Source organism: Salvelinus namaycush, chromosome 42 (genome assembly GCF_016432855.1).
Source record: "Salvelinus namaycush isolate Seneca chromosome 42, SaNama_1.0, whole genome shotgun sequence".
In the NCBI taxonomy this organism is placed as follows: domain Eukaryota; kingdom Metazoa; phylum Chordata; class Actinopteri; order Salmoniformes; family Salmonidae; genus Salvelinus; species Salvelinus namaycush.
The window spans coordinates 17,329,271-17,353,671 of record NC_052348.1 but is presented as its reverse complement, the minus strand read 5'-3'; the positions used below and the strand labels follow the sequence as shown (position 1 = coordinate 17,353,671).

Sequence of the window (24,401 nt, the reverse complement as noted above, 5' to 3'; positions counted from 1 at the left end):
ACTGATTCCAAATCAGTTTTCAAAGAACAGACAGTTCACCAGCCGATATACATCACTTCCGATTCTGATGACGCTGGTCGTCCTCCTCGGTTCCTGTTTGAGGTTCCTCCATTCAAAGAGATAACTGTCCGTAAAAAGATAAGGCGTTAGTAATTGATTTAGTAGGTCGCATATACCGTAACCGGTGACGAAAGCTTTCATTATAGACCGTTATGGAGACTTCCGGAAACTCTCACAAGAAACCGAAGCTGAGCAACGCGTCCAGCGAGAATTGGGTGGGTTGTTGTATACATTCCTACCCCGACGACCGCTGCCACGTCAACAATATGCTGCTGAACTATCAATGTTGTCTCTTGTTACTGCAATTTCTGTTCCCAGTAAAACATTTACTGCTATAATTAAATGATGCAATACTTTCTTAGCTGCGCGGAGTGGCCGTGTTCCTATGATTGGAGAAATGCAACTAGTTAGCTTCTTAGTCTTGCCACCAAATGCCAGACAGACAGCCATTTGTAGCAAGCTATAGCTTGCACGACATTCCAGGAGCAAGCTGTTCTGCCTATATAGTAACTGCAGTTAGCTAGCTAACTATAAGATCCTGTATCTGCTGCAAAATGATCTGTCGTCATCATGATGACCCGTGTCCCTTGATGTACATTTTTGTGTGACTCAAAATGTTTCTTGCTAATCTACTCAGCAGGAGCCTAGTGACCGAGCACATGCATTGGAATGTAGGCCTATGTCACCTTACTGTACATTAGGTGCAAACCAGTCCTTCAACGTTTTTGTCATAATATTGCTGATGACCTTTTGCTTCATGAGTAAGAAATGTGCCTGTCCTGGACTCTGTGCAAGTCAGTGTGACTTCTGTATGTTGCAAAGTCACAGTCAGTGTTAGCTGCAAATACAAATGGGACTAAGTCAGTGTAATTTGATATGAAACTAAAGGACAGAAGAATATTGTGATTGCAGGGAATGCAGAGGGCGACTAATGTGACCTACCAGGCTCACCATGTCAGCAGGAACAAGCGTGGTCAGGTGGTGGGGACGAGAGGGGGCTTCCGTGGATGCACTGTCTGGCTCACAGGTATACAGAAGAACTAAAGTTCAGTTCGCCTGGTCCCAGATCTGTTTGGGCTGTGTTGTCAACTCCTAGGGTCATTGGTTGTTGTGAGACTGACCATAGGAGTTGGCAAGACCACACAAACAGATCTGGGACCAGGCTATCGTCAGTTACAGTCTTCAAAGAAATACAAATGTTTTATTAAGCCTTTCTTTCAGTCACTTTATATTCACTCACCATTGAACAAGATTTACTGATGTATTTAGGTTTTAAGTACTACCAAAAGACAGTATTAGCATTCAATCAACAGTAGCGTTTCTAAAGAATGCATCACATTCATCCACGCTCTGCCTTCAATTCTAATATTGTCAAACACCATTTGTTATCATGGCTTCAAAGCTAATATTGACGGCCACCATTTCTCATTCATTCAATGCTAATATTGACGCAATGCTAAAATGGGGTATAGCTAGTTGGCTACACTCAATACTAATATTGACCAACCACCATCAACACCTATTCCTTGCCACTCTCTCCCACCCAGGTCTGTCTGGGGCTGGGAAGACCACGGTGAGCATGGCCCTGGAGGAGTACCTGGTGTGCCACGGCATCCCCTGCTACTCGCTGGATGGAGACAACATCCGCCAGGGCTTAAACAAGAACCTGGGCTTCAGCCCTGAGGACCGCGAGGAGAACGTCAGGCGTATAGCTGAGGTGGCCCGCCTGTTCGCCGACGCAGGGCTCGTTTGCATCGCCAGCTTCATCTCTCCCTACGGACGGGTGAGTGAGAGGGGATGGGGGGAACAAGTGAGAGAAAGAGGAGAGGGAGGAAGAGACAGAATAGAAGGGGATATAGGAAGACGGAGGGGAAGTGGTGACAAGTCATGAGAAAGGGAAGATGAAAGAGAGCAAAAAGAAAGATGGAGAGAGTTAATATGCTGCTACTTGTGTTTTGCCTGTAATTCCCAGTTGACGATTTCAAATACACTATCATCATCATACCATTGTCAGGAGTTAACTATCCCGTTGTTTGTCTCCCCATCGTCCAGGATCGTGTGAACGCCAGGAAGATCCACGAGGCTGCAGGCTTGCCCTTCTTCGAGGTGTTTGTGGACGCGCCGCTTGACGTGTGTGAACAGAGAGACGTCAAGGGCCTCTACAAGAGAGCCAGGGCTGGAGAGATCAGAGGTAAGGCTAGATAAATAACACATGCTTATACATATAGGCATTTTACCATAACTCTTATAGCATTAGTAAGTATGAAAAAGTAGAAGAGAGAAGTCACTAGAGAAAGCATGTGAAGTGTATTGGTTTTGACCAGAGGAAGTGCTGTTTCGTTTATCGCTTAGTGAAACAGTGAGTCACAAGCTAAGGAAGCTGCAGGGACAAGATCTTCATCTAGTCTAGTGCACCATGCTGAGCTCGGAGTTCAAGTTCATTTGTCATATGCACAGTATCCACATGGTGTGCACAGTATCCACATGGTGTGCACAGTATCATCCACATGGTGTGTGCACAGTATCATCCACATGGTGTGTGCACAGTATCATCCACATGGTGTGTGCACAGTATCATCCACATGGTGTGTGCACAGTATCATCCACATGGTGTGTGCACAGTATCATCCACATGGTGTGTGCACAGTATCATCCACATGGTGTGTGCACAGTATCATCCACATGGTGTACACAGTCCAATGAAATGCTCACTTGCAGGTTCCTTCATGCTAAGCTCTGAGCTGTAGGCATGAGACGATATACTGTGAAGCCTAGTTGACCAGTTGGACAGCTTAAGACATGATCTACCAGGTGTCATATGTCAGGTAGTAGAGTGACTAATTGAATGGGGGGATGGGGTGGGATTCAGCCCAGTTCGAGTGCGTCCTCAGACCACACTATTAAGAATCTTGTCTCTTCAAGTCACGCCAAGCTGGATAATAAGCTGTGTGAACCATGTTTTTAAACAAGCCTGTCTAGATTTCAGTTAATTTGTGTGACTTGTGCAGTGGTTCCAACCGGAGGTACTGGGGCCCCTGGGGTTACTTGGTCTATCCATAGGGGTACTTGAGAAGACTCTGTTCAAATGCACATGAGGGGGTACTTCAGGGGTACTCTGGGAAGAGCACAATTAAGTTGGTGGTACAATAACTGATGACGTTTGTGAGCCACTGACTCAGTGGATAGATATTACCTTCCCTGCAACTTTAATGAAGTCACAACCTTTCTGCAAATTACATATTGTTTCATATTCAGCTATTGTCATTCGTGCCAATTGAGGGACTGATTTATCTATTCTATGAATGAATTGTGACTGTTTTCTCCATGTGTCAGGTTTCACTGGGATAGATTCGGAGTATGAGAAACCAGAGGCCCCAGAGCTGGTGCTGAAGACTGACACCTGCAGTGTCAACGAGTCTATACAGCAGCTCATTGACCTGCTACATGAGAAGGTGAGAGAAACAACCTCCTCTTTCATCCATCCATCCATCCATCCATTGATGACGTTTGATATGAACAGATTAATTGAAACCTGTAACATGGAATCATGCTGTCACATTTAATTTCCACCACTAGAGGGCAGTGTCGTCACACTTTCAGATTGGGATTCACATTTCCAAAATACTAACGCCTCACAGCTGTATAACCCCACTTTCACACCCCTGAATTCTTATCCAACGCGATCAACCTCTTGGAGGTTCTCGTTTTGCCATAATGTTTTGTGCATTTTCACTGGTATAATGAATGAATATTTGTAGGATATAGTGCCGGTGGATGCTTCCTATGAAGTGAAGGAGCTGTACGTAGTGGAGAACAAGTTGGACCTGGCCAAGACGGATGCTGAAACACTACCTGCTGTGCAGATTGGAAAGGTAACCGTTCTCATCAAATACCATTTTTACTAACACCTACTGGTATTTTCCGAGAGTCTACGGGGGATGGATAGATTCTAAAGGCCTATGTGAAAGTGATAAGGGAACATTTCTGAAAGTGTGATCCATGTTCGACCACACTTTGAATGCTGTTGAATCGTTATTTGCGTGCTGATTGACCGCTGTTTGACCACAGGTGGACATGCAGTGGGTTCAGGTGCTTGCTGAGGGCTGGGCCACCCCTCTGAACGGCTTCATGAGGGAGAGGGAGTTCCTGCAGTGTCTCCACTTTGACTGTCTGCTGGACGGTAAGGCGGCATCATGGCCCTTTCTCAATAATCTTTCCTTGATCCCTGATTTCCTCTTGTCCTCTCCTCAAAATGTCTGCCTTAGAGTCCTTTCCTTGCCTACTTCTCAAAATGTCTGCCTGCCTTAATCCTCTCTTCACTTCTCACTGACATTTTGAGAAGGAGGTGCAGTGTTAAATACAGGTGTATTTCTCTTGAGGTCAAATAAATTGATGGATGTAATGCTCTATAATGACCACTAGATGGAGATGAAAGCTCTCAAAAGGACATGTTCAGATCAAATCAAATGTTATTTGTCACATGGCCGAATACAACAGTGAAATGACTTACAAGCCCTTAACCAACAATGCAGTTTTAAGAAAAATAAGTGTTAAGTTAAAAATAACAAATAGTTAAAGAGCAGCAGTAAAATAACAGTAGCGAGGCTTTATACAGGGGGTACTGGTACAGAGTCAATGTGCGGGCCACCGGTGTCGAGGTGATTGAGGTAATATGTACATGCAGGTAGTTGGAACTTTACAAGTGGTCTTGATTAGCTCATCATTACCTCAACATGATCGAATACATGAGTTATTATAGTTCATCAAAAGTCTGATTTTTAGATGAAAGAATCAGAGGGATAATCTTACCATGCTATTGTGTTGAGTCATCGTGATCCTTTTACACTTCAGGCTCAAGACTTTTAATTCTCTGGAAACAAATAGAACCGGTACCTTTTGAGTTGGGCTGAAGGAACGCTGCGGGGCCCAGTCTTGGTATTGGTGAAATTGTGTAATTACACCAATTTCCTACACAGCGTTTGAATTTCCAAAAAAGAGTCAATTTGCTTTTATTGCCGACATAACACTGACCCTTAAGGCGACGTGTGTGATGTGTTGCCAATACATACTGGCACACACACACACACACACACACACACACACACACACGCAGCATAAAAATGTGTTAAACAACAGAAATGATAACCAAGCCAGTGTTTCATTAGCTGTCTGATATCACAGGTGTTCCTTACAGCAACAACTCTCTCTTCTTCACAGCACCAACGAGTCATTTTTGGATCAGGTCATGTTTGGTTTTTCTTTAGATATAATTCCAATATGTTTTGAACCAGAGCTAATGGTGACTCTATGCTGCGGCAAATAAACGGAACTGGGCCTGTGTACTTGGTAGAGAACGCTGAATGACGTGTCCATGTGCCCTCACTCGGGTTTCTCTTGTTTGTCCTAGCGAGGGAAATGTGAGCGGAGGAAAAGGATGAAGCCTCAATATTGATTGCCTCCACAAACTATAATTTGTCTATTTCCAGTTCCTTCTAGGGATTTTATAGTGGATGACCCTTGCAGAGCTGGAGGAGCTTCTGTTCCACACAATCGCAACTGAACCAAACGTGACTGGATAGAATTCAGATCATTTGTTCATTTAAATAACAGAACTTTTGTAGTTAAATGATCCTTTTACCCTCACTTTCACTTAAGGTTGCAAAATTCTGCTAACTTTCCCAAAACTCCCTGGTTTTCCAGAAATTCTGGTGGGAAGATTCCTGGAATTACGAGGAAATAAGCAGGAAATATGGGAATCCTCCAACCAGGATTTCTGGTAAACCAGGGAATTTTGAGGAAGTTACCGGAATTTTGCAACACTACTCACTTCATTGTAATCCGTCCCTGATTTGGAGTCCCAGTTAGTAGGATTGACAAGGACACCAGCATTTCCCTGGTAGATGACTGTGTTATGTGTTTGTGCCAGCTCCTTGTTTGGCATGGGCCAGGCTGGGACAGCAGGCATGTGTGTGTTCACGTGTCTTATTGAAAGCAGCTGTGTGTGCTAACTCTGTGACAGAGGACGAAGGAGTGGTGGCGGGGTGGTTGGCAGCAATGGCATCCCATCCAGCAACACACCATCTGATCCAATAGGATGTGAAAAGCGTGCTGGTCATGTTGGTTTAATCAAGGTGTAGGGCTGAATGAATCTGCCAACATCATGTCAACACAGGGCCTCTCTCTTTTCTCTCTCCATTTCTTTTTCTCTTTTTTTCTTTTCTTTCTTTCTTTCTGCGAGGGTCAGAAACCACCTGAATGCACAAGACTGGATGGTGTTTGTTCCCTAATCACCTCGTATATCTTAAATGTCTAAATATTCCCTGGCATAGTATGCAGTAGATAGGCTGTACTTGAAGTTATCGTAAGAGAGACAGTTAGTGACGCTGCAGTTTTGCTGATGGGGCTGTCTGGTTTCTGACTTATCAACTTCCTCTGTCAGCAGTCTGACGTTGACTTATTCTGTGTCTCAAAGCACTAACATGGCCACCTTCCATGTCTCCTTTCCTTTATTCAACCTCTGACCCCCTCAATGAACCCACCTGTTCCCCTCCTGTCCCCTAGGTGGCGTCATCAACCTGTCTGTGCCGGTGGTGTTGCCGGTGTCGGGGGCGGACAAGGAGCGTCTGGACGGCGTCACGGCCATGGCCCTGGTGTACGAGGGCCGCCGTGTGGCCATCCTCCGCAACCCCGAGTTCTACGAGCACCGCAAGGAGGAGCGCTGCGCCCGCCAGTGGGGCACTACCTGCAAGGACCACCCCTACATCAAGGTCAGTGGTTAGTTCCAGAGACCCCTACCACATAGACAGGCAGGGCAGCCACGGTCCGGTCCACTGCACCGCGAGGGGTGTTGTGCCCGCAAAAGCTCTCAACGTTGAAAACTGTTGCGTAACACTCCTACATCAAGGTCAGTGGTTAGTTCCAGGGACCCTATCACATAAACGAGCAGGGGGGCTACGGACCGTTACACTGCGCAGCAAGGGGTGTCTTGACTATCCGACGAAAACTGACACTATTTAACTGTCATGTAACATGTCAAAACGACGATGTTTGTTTTCCTATGAGTGTTTCTTATCTTTGTTTGGCTCAAACCGGTGCTCGTGACGGCTTCAGGTGACAGTTTATGTGATGTGACAGGGAGGAAGGAGCCTTGGAGTTCTCACACCTCCCTCCACCACGTTTATTATCATACACCCATACCTTCTGTTACGGCTACACAGTCTCCAGAGCTGTTTAGAATGTCCCACTGATAGTTATGATGAAATGGAACCCTGGTGATAATGCTGAACAATGCAGGCATGGCCCCTGAGATGGTTACCCTTAACGTGCTGTTTGATAAACACCCTTCCCATATCCAACCAACTCTCCCCTTGGCCTTGCACACACACACACACACACACACATTCGTTCTAATAGAAGACAGATCCTAGGTGACCCTTTTCCTCAGTGCTGCTTATGGAAGGACTGAATAAGGTGGAGTAGTGTTGTAAAGGAAGGAGCTGCTGCTCTCCTTCCCCTGTCAGAAGTGCTTGTGTAATCGCTCCATCGCCCTCGGACCGCCCTCAATTGGCACATGTGTTTTATTTGGAGCGCAGTCTCTCTCGGCCCCCTCTCTCCATCTGGCCCCTTCAAACTGCCTTTTATTTACACAGGGCTTTTAGTAAAGCTGTCCTGGACTTGGAGCTGGCCCTGCTGAACACGTTACCCCTCGCCAGCAGCCACCCACCTCATCCATTCCAAATATACCTGAGCAAAGATGGCAACAATGGTTTCTGTCTGATCTGGACTGTTATTATATCAGTGGGTGCTCAGGTAGACTTCATGGCGTCCTGAAATGATCCCACCCCCCTGCTTTAAAAAAACTACAGGCGCCAGCCAGCCGTGGCGAGAGTTCAGACCTGGGAAAGCTGTATCGCACACACAAGTGCAGTCACACACACGCCGCCACGTCACACAACAGGACTGGAGATCTATAACTGGGGAGGACAATTGTGAAATTGCATTTTTGAAACCCTATCTTCAAGACTGATGGTGGCAGGAGCCGGGCTAGGGTTATTTTTGCTTTCTGTCTCGGGACAATTTGGGCTCCCATTGTTATTATGGATTAGTGTGGGTTTGCACACACACACACACACACACACACACACACACACACACACACACACACACACAGGGAGCTGGAGTAGTGCTATACTGTCTGCAGCCCAACTCAGTGTGATGATTTTAAACCCACTGAACACACACACACACACACACACACACACACACACAGGGAGCTGGAGTAGTGCTGTACTGTCTGCAGCCCAACTCGGTGTGATGATTTTAAACCCACTGAACAGACACACTAACACCACAGTGGCTCATTCTAAAGCCACTGAACAGACACACTAACACCACGGTGGCTCATTCTAAAGCCACTGAACAGACACACTAACACCACGGTGGCTCATTCTAAAGCCACTGAACAGACACACTAACACCACAGTGGCTCATTCTAAAGCCACTGAACAGACACACTAACACCACGGTGGCTCATTCTAAAGCCACTGAACAGACACACTAACACCACAGTGGCTCATTCTAAAGCCACTGAACAGACACACTAACACCACGGTGGCTCATTCTAAAGCCACTGAACAGACACACTAACACCACGGTGGCTCATTCTAAAGCCACTGAACAGACACACTAACACCACGGTGGCTCATTCTAAAGCCACTGAACAGACACACTAACACCACGATGGCTCATTCTAAAGCCACTGAACAGACACACTAACACCACGGTGGCTCATTCTAAACCCACTGAACAGACACACTAACACCACGGTGGCTCATTTTAAACCCACTGAACAGACACACTAACACCACGGTGGCTCATTCTAAAGCCACTGAACAGACACACTAACACCACGGTGGCTCATTTTAAAGCCCTGTTGAGTCATTGGCTGGGTGAGATGCTGTGAATTTGCATCTCCTGTTTCACTCAAAATGCCCTTCAATTCAACAACGTTGAACAGTCAACACTATCTTCAGCGTCTCTGTTATCCATTCTGGGTTGGTGTTCAGTTGTAGGCACTGTCAGTTTACCAAGAAAGCAGCGTGGTTGGCTGGCCATCAGCTACCCATAATCCTCTAGTGCGTCTGTGTCTGGCGGCTCTGGCCCTGCTGCAGGCAATGCATGCTGGGTAGTGGGTTCTCCCAGACCTGTCACTCACTCTGTTTCTCCAGCGGTGCTATCCTGTCTCTGCTATGTGTGTGTCCAGCTTGCTATGATTAAGGTGTCACTCGTTTAACACACACACTTTAACTCCCTGCGCTGTAGCCGATCCGTCAACACACCCCTCGCAGGCGGCAGCCCCTCATCCCGTCTCCGTCTCTCTCTGAGACTAGGGATAAGCTGCTCCGTATTACGTCGCGGTCAATCCACGTTTCCTGTTTACTCCTGGCCGGGCCGCCAGGGAGACGGAAACTACAGCATGCTGAATTGTTTCATTTAGCAGGAGTCCCCTTATCTAAAACACAGTGTGTGTATTATCGTGTAAATGCAGCTTTGGGTTACCCCTGAGCTAGCATTCTACTATCATTTTCCATCTTAATGTTTAAAAGATCTACTGTGTGTTTGGGATTTGAATTGAAGCCGTTTTCCTCAGATAGGTCTTTCATGTCTCTGCCTCCAAAGTGAGGGTTATTCGTCTGCCACTGATCTGGAGCCAGTAGATCAGACTAGTTGGATCAAGTGGAGTGAAAGGCACCTCTTCACACCGTGACACTGAACTCCATCCATCCTTCCTCTCTGGCTTATTGATGATAACAACACGAGGGCAGAGTTTTAGCAGCTTCGGTTCTCTCTGTGTTTTATTGAACACTGAAGATATATGCAGTGTATATAATCTTGCGGATAATACATACTCCATCTCTGTTGTGAAAGACGTCCCACTACAACTTACAAAGACTTGGGCCAAATGCACTACCAACGTCTGTCAAACAGTCAGTGCTACTGTGGAATCCTCCTCAGAATATAAATTATAGTCTGTGAAATCTAAGACTCAGCCCCCATAGTTACACCCATAGGAACCCACCCCCTTTAAATCCAAACCATTACATGCCACTGTGACCATTTGTATATGGGACATCAGAACTGCTCACTAGTAGGCTGGTATTGTTTTCTAACTTCAACTCCTTGAGTAATATTGAATAGCCATCTCCATAAGACACATTAGTGTATATGCTTCTGGACCCCTGGTCCTGCCATAGTCTATCCATAGTCCTGATGCTTTAATGGCTTTAGTACCTCCGCTGCAGAGTGTACTCCATAAAGAGCCCAGTGGTTACAGCACAGGCACCAGTAGTAAATGCCCAGAAAGGCAGACCAAGAGTTATAGCCTGAAACAAAGCTGGCTGTGCCTGGGTTTAGCAGTACTTTGGGGACATTAGAACAACCTTGTAAGGGGAAAAATGGCTTCAATGCGGTCCATGAGCTCATCATGGATGGTGTCTCATTGTGGATTACATTACACGTCATATTTTGTGTTCCTCGTGAGTTGTTTTCGCTAAAGTCGAGAGAGATGCGGTCAAAGGCATAAAGGGGATTCTTCATTCTTACTGGGTTCCAATTTGTTGGAGTCTCAACTTTTTTAGATGTTGTATTTAAAGTTGTCTGGGGGCTGTTACTGATTTATCCATAATCCCGCCCCTCTTTCAGCGGTTGCCAGATTGGGGAGGTTTACTGTTTGAAACAGTCCTTGATGGCTGTCATAACTGCAGTATGAACATGGTAGAGGAGTTAGAGAAGCCACTTGTTTAGCATCAATTTCAAATGAATCCATAGCCACAGGCTCTTCATGTACCTCTGACAGGATTGGATAGTTATAAGCAATATGGTCATTACTGCACCTCTCTCTTCTTTGATAGGCTGAAATGTTCACCATATTGCTTACACCTATCCAGTCTTTTCAGATCTGCACAATACCCGGGTTGAAATAAGTTCTGGTAAAAAGGTCATTGAAATGTCCTGGGAAAATATTTTTAGAAAAGTGGGAACCCTGGAAAATATATGGGTCACAGTGAAGTGGGTGCAGTATTGTATGATGCTAATGGTCAAAGTGTTGTCTCTCTGTCTGGTCCAGATGGTAATGGAGAGTGGAGACTGGCTGGTAGGAGGAGACCTGCAGGTCCTGGACAAGATCAGCTGGAACGACGGCCTGGACCAGTACAGACTCACCCCCACTGAGCTCAAACACAAGTTCAAGGAGATGAATGCAGGTAACGGTAGAGAGAGTTACATCTCTCTTTCTCGCTCTCTGTTTAAGAAAACCAGGATGTCTCAATAAAGATGCAGCATCTAAATCAGTGTTTCTCTGACCTCTTTCTCCCTCCAGACGCGGTGTTTGCCTTCCAGCTGCGTAACCCGGTGCACAACGGCCACGCCCTCCTCATGCAGGACACCCACAAGCGTCTGATCGAACGGGGCTACCGCCGGCCCGTCCTACTGCTGCACCCGCTGGGCGGCTGGACCAAGGACGACGACGTGCCGTTGGAGTGGCGCATGAAGCAGCACGCCGCCGTGCTGGACGAGGGCGTGCTGAAACCCGAAAACACCATCGTGGCCATCTTCCCGTCGCCCATGATGTACGCCGGCCCCACTGAGGTAAGCTTAGCAGTAACCTGACCATAGAACCCATAGAACGGGCTTCCCTATACAAGTCAATGGTTGAAATAATGGGAGGACTGGCAGCCAAGTCCGTTCTATGGATTCTATGGACCTGACAAAGTCTGTAACACAAGGCAAAGTAATGAGTACACTTGGGAGTACACTTCAAGAACTGGAAGCTACTTAAATTGCCTGACTGTCACTGTGATGTAATATGATGGGACGGTCCACACGTGACTTATGAAATCAGCTTAATCTAACATGGATGGCAATTTACATTCAGATTTAGAAAGTTCAATATAATCTCTGTCACTTTGTACTTGATGCCTGTCTAGCTGTTTGAAGTCTCCTGCTGTCCTTTAATCATGTCGTCAGGGTTATGGGGAGACGATCATTGGGACCAGACTGAGCTCTGTTCTGTTCTGGGGAACACGATGCAGCCTGAAAAGGCCCATCATCTGTCTGTGTGATCTTACAGCCTGACATCAAATGCACCACAAAAGCATCCTCATTGTTAAAAGTAGAACCAACCCGTTTCTGCTTTTTTGGAGCCTTCTGAGAATAAAGGTTTTAATGTAATTCCATTGTCCTCCAAGAGTTGCTGCTTGTTCTCTGTCATTTCTGCACCTTTGTTGGATAGCGAGGTAGTGATCCCTTCTCTTCAGATGGACTTCACCCATAAAATAATAAAATACTTCTTCACCCTGAAATAATACAACAGGCTTAAGATCAGTCCAGGTCCATACATTTTAGGAGAAGATGAATGATTTTCCGGCCTCATCTAACACCCTATGAAATGTTATGTGCGTTTGACTACATATGCTATATTCCCATCCATCATAAGTCAAGTTTATTTGTCATACAGGGCCTTCAGAAAGTCTTCATACCTCTTGACTTATTCCAAATGTTTATGTTCCAGCCTGAATTCAAAATGGATTAAATAGATTTTTTTCTCAATAATCTACACACAATACTCCATGATGACAAAGCGAAAATGTGTTTTTTGACATTTTTGCAAATGTATTAATTAAATGCAGAAATACCTCATTAACATAAGTATTCGCACCCCTGAGTCAATACATGTTAGAATCACCTTTGGCAGTGATTAAAGCTGTGAGTCTGGGTAATTCTCTAAGAGCTTTACACATCTGGATTGTACAATATTTGCCCATTTTATTTTGTTCAAAATTCTTCAAGCTCTGTCAAATTGGTTGTTGATCATTGCTTGACAACCGTTTTCAAGTCTTCCCACAGATTTTCAAGCAGATTAAATTCAAAACTGTAACTCGGCCACTCCGGAACATTCACTGTCTTCTTGGTAAGCAAGTCCAGTGTAGATTTGGCCTTGTGTTTTAGGTTATTGTCCTGCTGAAAGGTAATTAATCAGCCAGTGTCTGGTGGAAAGCAGACTGAACCAGGTTTTCCTCTGTAGTTAGATCCATTAGGTTTATCCCCAGTCCTTAACGATTACAAGCGTAACCATAACATGATGCAGCTACTACTATGCTTGAAAATATGGAGTGTGGCACTCGATGTGTTGTCTTGGATGTGCTCCAAACATATTCAGGACAAATGATTTGCTTTGCCACATTTTTTGAAGTATTACTTTAGTGCCTTGTTGCAAACAGGATGCATGTTTTGGAATATTTTTATTCTGTACAGCTTCCTTTTCACTGTCAATTAGGTTAGTATTGTGTAGTAACTACAATGTTGTTGATCCATCCTCAGTCTTCTATCACAGCCATTAAACTCTGAGTCCCCATTGGCCTCATGGTGAAATCCCTGAGCAGTTCCTGAGCTATGAAGGACGCCTCTATCTTTGTAGTGACTGAGTGTATTGATACACCATTCAAAGTGTCATTAATATCTTCACCATGCTCAAAGGGATATTCAATGTCTGCTTTTTCTATTTTTACCCATCTACCAATTGGTGCCCTTCTTTGCGAGGCATTGAAAAACCTCCCTGATCTTTGTGGTTGAATCTGTGTTTGAAATTCACTGCTCGACTCAGGGACATTACAATTATCTCTATGTGTGGGGTACAGAGATGAGTCATTAAAAATCATGTTAAACACTTTCACACAGTGAGTCTATGCAACTTATGTGACATTTTCACTCCTGAACGTATTTAGGCTTGCCGTAACAAAGGGGTTGAATACTTATTGACCTAAGACATTTCAGCTTTTCATTTTAGTTAGTAAAATAAAAAAACACATTTCGACTTTGATATTATGGGTTATTGTGTGTAGGCCAGTGACACAATCTCTATTTAATACATTTTAAATTCAGGTTATAACAACAAAATGTGGAAAAAGTCAAGGGGTGTGAATACTTTCTGAAGGCACTTAATGCACAGGATACACACGGTACGCAGTACAATGACATGCGTACTTACAGGTTCCCTATCCACGATGCCACATGATGAGGTTAAGAGGAAGCAAGTTAAGAATAATACAAAATAAAACGTTTAGTACATTTAGCAGGAATATAAATACAGGGAAGGCACAGTAGGATATGTACACATGTGCCGGGGAGGGGCATAAAAATAGAATAGCTGCCAGGTTGGAGGGAGTGGGTTCACATGGCTCTGAGTGTCCATCTTAAGACTCGCTTCCAACCTGGCAACCAGCTAACAAAACAATGCGCTCCATCCCTCCCTCTCCAGACTGCCTACAGAGTTTAACTTTCACTTTTTTCTTCTCCTAACTCCCTTTGTTCTCTCATCAAGGCCTTTTAGTTTAAGACTAGCGTTTTAAGGTTGAAGACTTCCAACTTTAAAAGTAGGATGGGAGCGTATGGGTGGTTAAATAGTAGGATAGGCCAAAAGAATGAAGTCTTGTTTTCTTTAGTCATTTGAAACTTCCACTCAAGAGCTCAGTTTATTGTTGTTTCTGTAATGTGTTGTAAAACCGGATTCTGGCATGTCGGCGGTGGGCGCTCCGTTCGGGGGGATTTGAGCACTCCTGTCCAAACGTCATTACCGTAATTGGCTGTTTATTATTGAAGAAAGTGCTTTGTAATGTAATTATAGGGGGCTTGCTTCCATGTCCATCGGCGGTAGCAGCGAGAGCAATGTCCACTCGTATTTAGGGTAATTGTGCTCCACCGTACGTGATTACGAATCAGTCAAGGTAATCAAGTGCTGTTTTTCCCATCGGTCTCACCACAACGTGCTTGTTGTGCCATGGCTTCCTTGTTTCTCCAACCCACTGAAAGAGCTGCCCAACCACTCCCCCTTCTCCTGGCTTCCTTGTTTCTCCAACCCACTGAAAGAGCTGCCCAACCACTTCCCCTTCTCCTGGCTTCCTTGTTTCTCCAACCCACTGAAAGAGCTGCCCAACCACTCCCCCTTCTCCTGGCTTCCTTGTTTCTCCAACCCACTGAAAGAGCTGCCCAACCACTCCCCCTTCTCCTGGCTTCCTTGTTTCTCCAACCCACTGAAAGAGCTGCCCAACCACTTCCCCTTCTCCTGGCTTCCTTGTTTCTCCAACCCACTGAAAGAGCTGCCCAACCACTCCCCCTTCTCCTGGCTTCCTTGTTTCTCCAACCCACTGAAAGAGCTGCCCAACCACTCCCCCTTCTCCTGGCTTCCTTGTTTCTCCAACCCACTGAAAGAGCTGCCCAACCACTCCCCCTTCTCCTGGCTTCCTTGTTTCTCCAACCCACTGAAAGAGCTGCCCAACCACTCCCCCTTCTCCTGGCTTCCTTGTTTCTCCAACCCACTGAAAGAGCTGCCCAACCACTCCCCCTTCTCCTGGCTTCCTTGTTTCTCCAACCCACTGAAAGAGCTGCCCAACCACTCCCCCTTCTCCTGGCTTCCTTGTTTCTCCAACCCACTGAAAGAGCTGCCCAACCACTTCCCCTTCTCCTGGCTTCCTTGTTTCTCCAACCCACTGAAAGAGCTGCCCAACCACTCCCCCTTCTCCTGGCTTCCTTGTTTCTCCAACCCACTGAAAGAGCTGCCCAACCACTCCCCCTTCTCCTGGCTTCCTTGTTTCTCCAACCCACTGAAAGAGCTGCCCAACCACTTCCCCTTCTCCTGGCTTCCTTGTTTCTCCAACCCACTGAAAGAGCTGCCCAACCACTCCCCCTTCTCCTGGCTTCCTTGTTTCTCCAACCCACTGAAAGAGCTGCCCAACCACTCCCCCTTCTCCTGGCTTCCTTGTTTCTCCAACCCACTGAAAGAGCTGCCCAACCACTCCCCCTTCTCCTGGCTTCCTTGTTTCTCCAACCCACTGAAAGAGCTGCCCAACCACTCCCCCTTCTCCTGGCTTCCTTGTTTCTCCAACCCACTGAAAGAGCTGCCCAACCACTTCCCCTTCTCCTGGCTTCCTTGTTTCTCCAACCCACTGAAAGAGCTGCCCAACCACTCCCCCTTCTCCTGGCTTCCTTGTTTCTCCAACCCACTGAAAGAGCTGCCCAACCACTCCCCCTTCTCCTGGCTTCCTTGTTTCTCCAACCCACTGAAAGAGCTGCCCAACCACTTCCCCTTCTCCTGGCTTCCTTGTTTCTCCAACCCACTGAAAGAGCTGCCCAACCACTCCCCCTTCTCCTGGCTTCCTTGTTTCTCCAACCCACTGAAAGAGCTGCCCAACCACTTCCCCTTCTCCTGGCTTCCTTGTTTCTCCAACCCACTGAAAGAGCTGCCCAACCACTCCCCCTTCTCCTGGCTTCCTTGTTTCTCCAACCCACTGAAAGAGCTGCCCAACCACTCCCCCTTCTCCTGGCTTCCTTGTTTCTCCAACCCACTGAAAGAGCTGCCCAACCACTTCCCCTTCTCCTGGCTTCCTTGTTTCTCCAACCCACTGAAAGAGCTGCCCAACCACTCCCCCTTCTCCTGGCTTCCTTGTTTCTCCAACCCACTGAAAGAGCTGCCCAACCACTTCCCCTTCTCCTGGCTTCCTTGTTTCTCCAACCCACTGAAAGAGCTGCCCAACCACTCCCCCTTCTCCTGGCTTCCTTGTTTCTCCAACCCACTGAAAGAGCTGCCCAACCACTCCCCCTTCTCCTGGCTTCCTTGTTTCTCCAACCCACTGAAAGAGCTGCCCAACCACTTCCCCTTCTCCTGGCTTCCTTGTTTCTCCAACCCACTGAAAGAGCTGCCCAACCACTTCCCCTTCTCCTGGCTTCCTTGTTTCTCCAACCCACTGAAAGAGCTGCCCAACCACTCCCCCTTCTCCTGGCTTCCTTGTTTCTCCAACCCACTGAAAGAGCTGCCCAACCACTTCCCCTTCTCCTGGCTTCCTTGTTTCTCCAACCCACTGAAAGAGCTGCCCAACCACTCCCCCTTCTCCTGGCTTCCTTGTTTCTCCAACCCACTGAAAGAGCTGCCCAACCACTCCCCCTTCTCCTGGCTTCCTTGTTTCTCCAACCCACTGAAAGAGCTGCCCAACCACTCCCCCTTCTCCTGGCTTCCTTGTTTCTCCAACCCACTGAAAGAGCTGCCCAACCACTCCCCCTTCTCCTGGCTTCCTTGTTTCTCCAACCCACTGAAAGAGCTGCCCAACCACTCCCCCTTCTCCTGGCTTCCTTGTTTCTCCAACCCACTGAAAGAGCTGCCCAACCACTCCCCCTTCTCCTGGCTTCCTTGTTTCTCCAACCCACTGAAAGAGCTGCCCAACCACTTCCCCTTCTCCTGGCTTCCTTGTTTCTCCAACCCACTGAAAGAGCTGCCCAACCACTTCCCCTTCTCCTGGCTTCCCAGTAAAACATTCTAAACGTTCTCATTCTCTGAGTGACCAGAGGGGGTTTCCCATTGTAAATGCTAACAGGTAGATTTGGCGCTAAATTAGAATTACCTGCTAGTATTTTTTTCCATTGGAAATGCCAACATTTAGCGTTGACATTTAGTTTTGAGTAACTAAAGCAATTATTATTTTTTTACCATAAAACCACAGGTGCAGTGGCACTGCCGAGCACGAATGGTGGCCGGCGCCAACTTCTACATCGTGGGTCGCGACCCGGCGGGCATGCCCCACCCAGCCACGGGCAAGGACCTGTACGAGCCAACCCATGGGGCTAAAGTCCTCACCATGGCGCCTGGACTCATCACCCTGGAAATTGTACCCTTCAAGGTGGCCGCCTACAACAAAGCCAAGAGGGCCATGGACTTCTACGACCCCAAGAAGTAAGCCCTGTCACTCATCGTTTGTTTTTCAGTCTCCGTCCTATCTCTTTATTGTATTTTTTTTAGGGGGGGTAGATCAGCTTTATATTGTAGAAAGTGTATCTCCTTATTGTGTGTTGTCTGTCTGCCATTTTGTGTTTGCGTGAAGGACAGGATGATTAATCCCAGTGGAATTTTTTAATTTTTATTTATTTAACCTGAACTAGGCAAGTCAGTTAAGAACAAATTCTTATTTACAATGACGGCCTAAAAACAGTGGGTTAACTGCCTTGTTCAAGGTCAGAACGACAGAGTTTTACCTTGTCAGCTCAGGGATTGGTTCTAGCAACCTTTCGGTTACTGGCCCAACGCTCTGACCACTAGGCTACCTGCTGCCCCATAATGAGTGTCTTTATAAACAAATCTCTATTCTTAAGGTTCGAAGAATGTAATCGGTGGATGTCACTCGTAATACCAGTGTTCTTCAACAACGGATGTAATGAAGTCCAAATGTTACTTTCTTGAAGGTTTTAAGATGTTTCTAAGTCAGCATCATGATGATGAGTCCTGGTCATACAGATCATGGTGACCTTTCTCAACCAATCAGAATTAGTCAACATTCAGTCACACTTTTACCTAGATATCAAAATACTAGCAACGTGTATATTCTGCCATACAGTCTGGACGTGGGTAAGCAGGGTGTGTTCATGAGGACATACAACATAAAAACGTTTTGCAACGGAAAACAAATGAGCGGTTCTTTTTCTTTCTTTTTTTTCATCGGTGGCAGGAATGTTGTTCCACAGCCTGTAAACATTATCATGCCTAACTCCAATAACCCAAATTGATCATTCATTAAGCTTCTCCACTGAAACCTCCCATGTGTTTTTCTTCCTTATCTACGGCAAATGGCAAAGCCAAGAATAACAGGAACTTCTTTGCTTTCTTATGCTCTTTACAAAGTTTTGTGGCTTTCTCAGAGCTTTTGAAGTCGCTCGGAAATCACCGAGAACTGCTATTAATTAAAGTCTGTAAAAAGTCTGTATACGGATACTGCAGCCGATGACTAACACAGATCGTGCAATCTCTGTGTGCTATGGGCTTTAATACCGTCCACGCTATCACTTTATAGCCATGTTTGGCTTAGAATGTCATGACTGAAAACTGATCTGACTGATTAAAGGAATATGATTACTTAAAAAGTAGGAACTGATTGATCAGAAGGTGGAGTACACCCTTTTTTCCATGGCGCATGTTTTGATATCAGAATAAATTGAGTTGACAAGATAAATATAGTATTTGTATATCGGGGGGGAATATCACAATCGCCAGGAGAACTAGTCTGAAAGGAAATATTTCCCCACACCTAGTTAGGTTTCACCTAGGCATGGGATTCAGAAATGGAGCACAGAGTTTTCCTTCCTGGATTGAAAGCAGGAGAATTGCTTGACAATAAGAGCCACAACTGACAAGGCTGTTTATATTCTATGTATAATCTGGATTTCCATACCAGTAGTCAAGTATGTTGATAAAGGCTCACTCCAAAACCATTTGGTATGTCATAAAGGAACAATCAATGAGTATTTCTCTATCAACTTGTCTTCTACTTCGAGTGGCTGAACTATCCATTATCCAGTGTTTTTGGACTAGTTTTACAGTTGGATAAGACCGTTTGGATAGCACTAAATCTTCCTGCTAAAGCGTGAGATAATTCTGCAGTGTGACTCAGTGGAAATGTAAGAGTAATGGGACAAAGGTCTAGTCACCACTACTAGAATTCCCCTTGTGTCCTTCTCAACAAGCCCCCTTAAGAACTGCCGAGTCAGCAGTCTGGCTTGTCAAGAAACTTCACCCCGTTATATTCTACTCCTTCCAGCAAAGTAATTGTCCGTTTTCTGACTGTCATAATAACATTATATAACAGGCGACTTCATTTCAGCTCAATTGTGTTGTTTTTATTAATATGAAACCTGAAGACCCGAAAAGAGCTACGCCAGAACATTTCAAAGCCGCGCTGACTAGCTCTTTCTGACCGTATCAGTGCTAGGCTAGCAGCTAGGGAGAGCTGAGAGAAAGAGGGTAAACGCTAAATCACAATTTCAAAGGCTCTGGTTGGCGCCTTGTGAAATTTATGGCATTCCGTCTGTTCTCGACCACTCCTTGTGCACATTGTGCCGGCCGGCGCTGCCAAATGTGAGAGGAATATAGATGCTAGGCCTAATTGCCAACGATCGCCCTTAAAGTCTGCCTCTATAGTGTAATGGCTAAAATCAGCGCAAGCTGTTTCTCATTTAACCGCATATTAAGTGTTCCTCCGAGTTTGGAGTTTGTGCTCTTTCTCTCCCCCCCCTCGCTCTTTCTCTGTGTGTCTCTCTCTCTCTCGCTCTCTCTCTGTGTGTGTCTCTCTCTCTGTGTCTATTTCTCTCTCTCTGCCCTGTCATTTCCACCTATTGTAATGAATACAAGTCCTCCACTATCAGAGTTCATCAAAGTATTTCATCAAAGTTTTAGGACCAGAACACATTGAGCGTAGTATACAGTAGAACAGGTTCACTGGATGGCAATTCTAGAATGTTTATTTCTTCCCAGCCAGACTGCAAGTGTTAGCCCCATGGCCCGAGCAATAAATCTGATTAGAAAATAGGACAATCTGATAAAAAGGTGTGATTATCCAGTGCAAAAGTCACTAATGTATGGGGAGAATACAGTAATGTATGGGGAGAATACAGTAGTAGATGTGTTCAACAGTGGGTTTGCATTACGGAGGTCAGGAGGAAGGTGATCCCATTACTGCCTATGGAGAAACGGGAGCTGACTCGTTGGCACACCTGGAGTGTCAGACATACACGATCTGGGTACTGCCCCCTGGCTGTCAGTCTGGTCTGCATTGTACTGCAGGCTCAGGACTCACTGTTGGGCAGAGGACAATAACATGAGGATAACTCAGCAGTACTAGGGGAGGAATTAGGGAGTTTATTTAATTGATCTATTCAGTTGATTTGAACAGGGACCATGTACTACAAAAACACACCAGGACACTTGAGAAATGATACATTGTACCAGATTTAGCAAACAGCTGATTTACATCTGCAAGTGGGTTCAATGAATAGATAACCCAGAACCCACAAAGTCCTTAAGAATGCTACAGCTGTACATAGTCCATCTGTAAATAGTCCATCTGTAAATAGCCCACCCAATCTACCTACCTCATCCCCATATTGTTTTTATTTACTTTGTTGCTCTTTTGCACACCAGTATCACTACTTACACACCATCATCTGCTCATCTATCACTCCAGTGTTAATCTGCTAAATTGTAATTACTTTGCTACTATGGCCTATTTATTGCCAAACCTCCTCATGCCATTTGCACACACTGTATATAGACTTTCTTTTTTTTCTATTGTGTTATTGACTGTTGGCTTGTTTATTATGTGTAACTCTGTGTTGTTTCTGTCGCACTGCTTTGCTTTATCTTGGCCAGGTCGCAGTTGTAAATGAGAACTTGTTCTCAACTAGCTTACCTGGTTAAATAAAGGTGAAATAAAAAAATTAGATTCATTGACTAATTTAAAGTCCAATTCAAGAATGGAGGGGAAAAAGTGACATTTTCTGAATGAAAAAGAACCCCAAACCAACCCTTAATTGTCTGCGAGCTTCAATATATAGTTTCAGGAGTGAGGTAGACGGGAGAGGACACTGGCAGAACATGTGGAGCTGGAGTTTACATCCTACTAGGACTCTGCTGGTCAGGAATCCATGATAAGGTTTAATGTGTGGGAACGTCGTGGCTCTTGCTGCGGCGCTAACAGTACAAATCCGTACAAGACGCTCCGCTGCGCACATCAGTCCACACGACCGCAAACCGCTGAGAAACGAAACCACATTTGACAAATGTGATTATTATGAGGAAAGTGCATTGTAACGGTGGCGAGAGAAGGAATGTGCTTGAATGTTACCCCCTTTGTCTAAATGAAGGAATCTACAGTAGTATCTAATGAATCTAATCATTGTCAAATTTAATTTATCCCCTACTTGTGTGTGGCGGAGTCATGGAAGATTGTATTTAGACTAGTCTGTTTTTTACAGGAATTTTCTCATTTTGGTTTGAGACTAATTAGCTGTGTTTAGACATTTTTTTTGCCCGTGTTTATTTTTGAACCAGTTGTTTAAACTGAGAAGTCTAACAGACGGTTTGAATTTGATGGTGAAGGTCTGACGTTTAGGTTGGCTTGAAGCAACTTCTCTATGTACTGCTGTTTCATGTGTCTGAGGCTCTTATGATATACCAAGTCCCTTAGCGTAAGGGGGCTCGAGTGCGTGTTTACTTCAATTACTGAAATACATGGCCTTTTTTTCAAGCATATGAAGTGCATTTTGTGAAGTTCCCTCAAAGAACTCTTCCTAAAGTGTCCTTGAATTTAGTTGGTCATGCCATTAAGTTAGAAGATCGTTCCTCACTTACCAAAAAAACATTTCAGGGTCAGGCTGTTGAAATGAGACGGTACCTTCTACATTTGTTTTCCTTCATTTTGTTTTCAGCCATCAAGACTATGACTTCATCTCAGGGACACGGATGCGTAAGATGGCTCGCGAAGGACAGAACCCGCCGGAAGGCTTCATGGCCCCCAAAGCCTGGGCTGTACTGGTGGAGTACTATCAGTCCCTGGAGAAGGCTACCTAAGGTCAAATGTGGTCAAAGGCCAAAATGGGGAACATCAGGGTCGTATTCATTAGGGGACACGATAGCAAAACTTTTTCAAAAGTTTCTCACCAAGAAAAACAAAAACAAGCGGTTGTCATTGGACAAGTCCAGATAGTCCCTCCCTGCTTCAGTCTGTTTCCCTCTGTTTGGTGCCTAATGAATACGACACAGCTATCTCCTCTAAAACAGTTAAAAGATTAATACGAGGACCACTCAACAGCTATAGCTATCGTTCCTTCCCTGCGCTGTGGCTCGTCTCCAGATGTCCCTCTCCAACCTCCAACGCACACACCTCTCCTCTCTCCTCTCCTCTATTCTCCCCTTCTCCTGTATTCTCTCCTCTATTCTCCCCTTCTCCTGTATTCTCTCCTCTACTTTCCTCTCTCCTCTCCTCTCTCGTTCTGCTGCTACTGCCACGGGGCTTCAGTCTTACCACACTGAGTATGTACTTTATTTAAACTCACCATTAGAAATTGGTTTCTCTAATTGTGCAACTATCAGTATTTTTAAATGTGTTTTAAACTGGAAGTGGGTTCAAATGTTCATTTTAAAAGGTGTGAAGAGGCAAAGATTGTCTTTTTTAGAGAATGATGCAAAACGGTTCCTCATTATGTAACAAGATGTGGTTTAGTTGAGGATGAATACATGTAGGAAGTCAATGCCCCTCTTGGTGATGTTTCCTAGCACTCTGACGTGTCCATGGCTAACGTGATCATATTGATTATTTTGAGTTGGGCTTTGTCCCTTTGTCCCCATGCACACTTCACATAAGTTACTGGAAAGCTTAGACTAATTTAGTGATCTTAAAACAAGCCATCGCTGTGTAGCTGCAGTATGTGGGTAACTGTCATCTGAGGTTGTTGACCTGGAACTGTGGTTTGAATTGGAGTTTGAGGTCAAGTTGAGTGCCTTGTCTTTGTCAATCGTTCTCACACAGAGACATTGCATTCCCACACACACACACACACACCTGTTCATTCTCCCACTTGCCTCTGTTAGGTTAAAGCGGTCCAATAGATCCAGGAACCGATCTGCAAAGCAGATGAGACCGGAACTAATGACTAAACCTTTAGAAATACTTCCTGTTTTACCATCAGCTTTATTTCTCCATACTGATAAATGATGTGTTATCTTTTTATTTTGATGTAGCATGTAGTGAAGTGTTTACCACCTATGACTGTTTTAGGGAACTATCTGTATTTATGCTTTTAGTTGATGTTTATCACACAGGAGGTTGGTGGCATCTTACTTGGGGAGGACAGGCTGGTGGTAGTGACTGGAGCAGGATAGGTGGAATGGTATTCCATTTGTTCTGTTCCAGCCATTATTATGAGCTGTCCTCCCCTCAGCAGCCCCCTGTGGTCTGTCACTATATATTTTTTAGTTTGTTTGCTAGTTTTAATATTCTTTGTACTGAGTTATAATATTTTCCATTTGGTTACTACTGTACAAACATGGGTCTGCTCTGCCAGTATGGCCGGAAGAAAAGATATCGGTTTATATATTATTGTCCATGTTCTCCAATAAACCATTTTTAGCAAATGGATACATTTTGTATTTTCATTTTTTATTGGTTAGCCACAGGCCACGATAGCTACATATAAATAAAATGGTTCCAGACTCTCAAATATACTGTGTCATCAAAGAATTCATGTTTAACTCAGAACAAAATCTAATTTGCTTAAAAAAGAACTACCATTGATGAGCTTTTACTGACTTAAACCAGAGTAGGTGATCTCATTCCCAATGTATACCGTTAAAATACCCTGCCATCTCCCATCAGGCACATATAGTGCTGACGTATGTGTGACAACCTGTAATGTTTCAACTGGTCCTGTTGTACGTCTCAGTGCCTCACGTCCACACGTTTTAAATAGGAATT

General features: G+C 45.1%; 1 protein-coding gene across 1 annotated transcript; it reads left to right on the top strand.

The window, feature by feature from the left end:
* The first annotated feature begins 46 nt into the window (after nucleotides 1-46).
* On the top strand, nucleotides 47-24,067 carry LOC120034662 (bifunctional 3'-phosphoadenosine 5'-phosphosulfate synthase 1). Its single transcript, XM_038981259.1, has 12 exons — nucleotides 47-275; nucleotides 973-1,087; nucleotides 1,608-1,843; nucleotides 2,113-2,251; nucleotides 3,394-3,512; nucleotides 3,819-3,932; nucleotides 4,129-4,240; nucleotides 6,622-6,827; nucleotides 11,186-11,321; nucleotides 11,438-11,706; nucleotides 17,607-17,836; nucleotides 22,357-24,067. Exons 1-12 carry the CDS (start codon nucleotides 213-215, stop codon nucleotides 22,496-22,498), a joined length of 1,881 nt encoding a protein of 626 aa, XP_038837187.1. The 5' UTR covers nucleotides 47-212; the 3' UTR covers nucleotides 22,499-24,067.
* The last annotated feature ends 334 nt before the right edge of the window (nucleotides 24,068-24,401 follow it).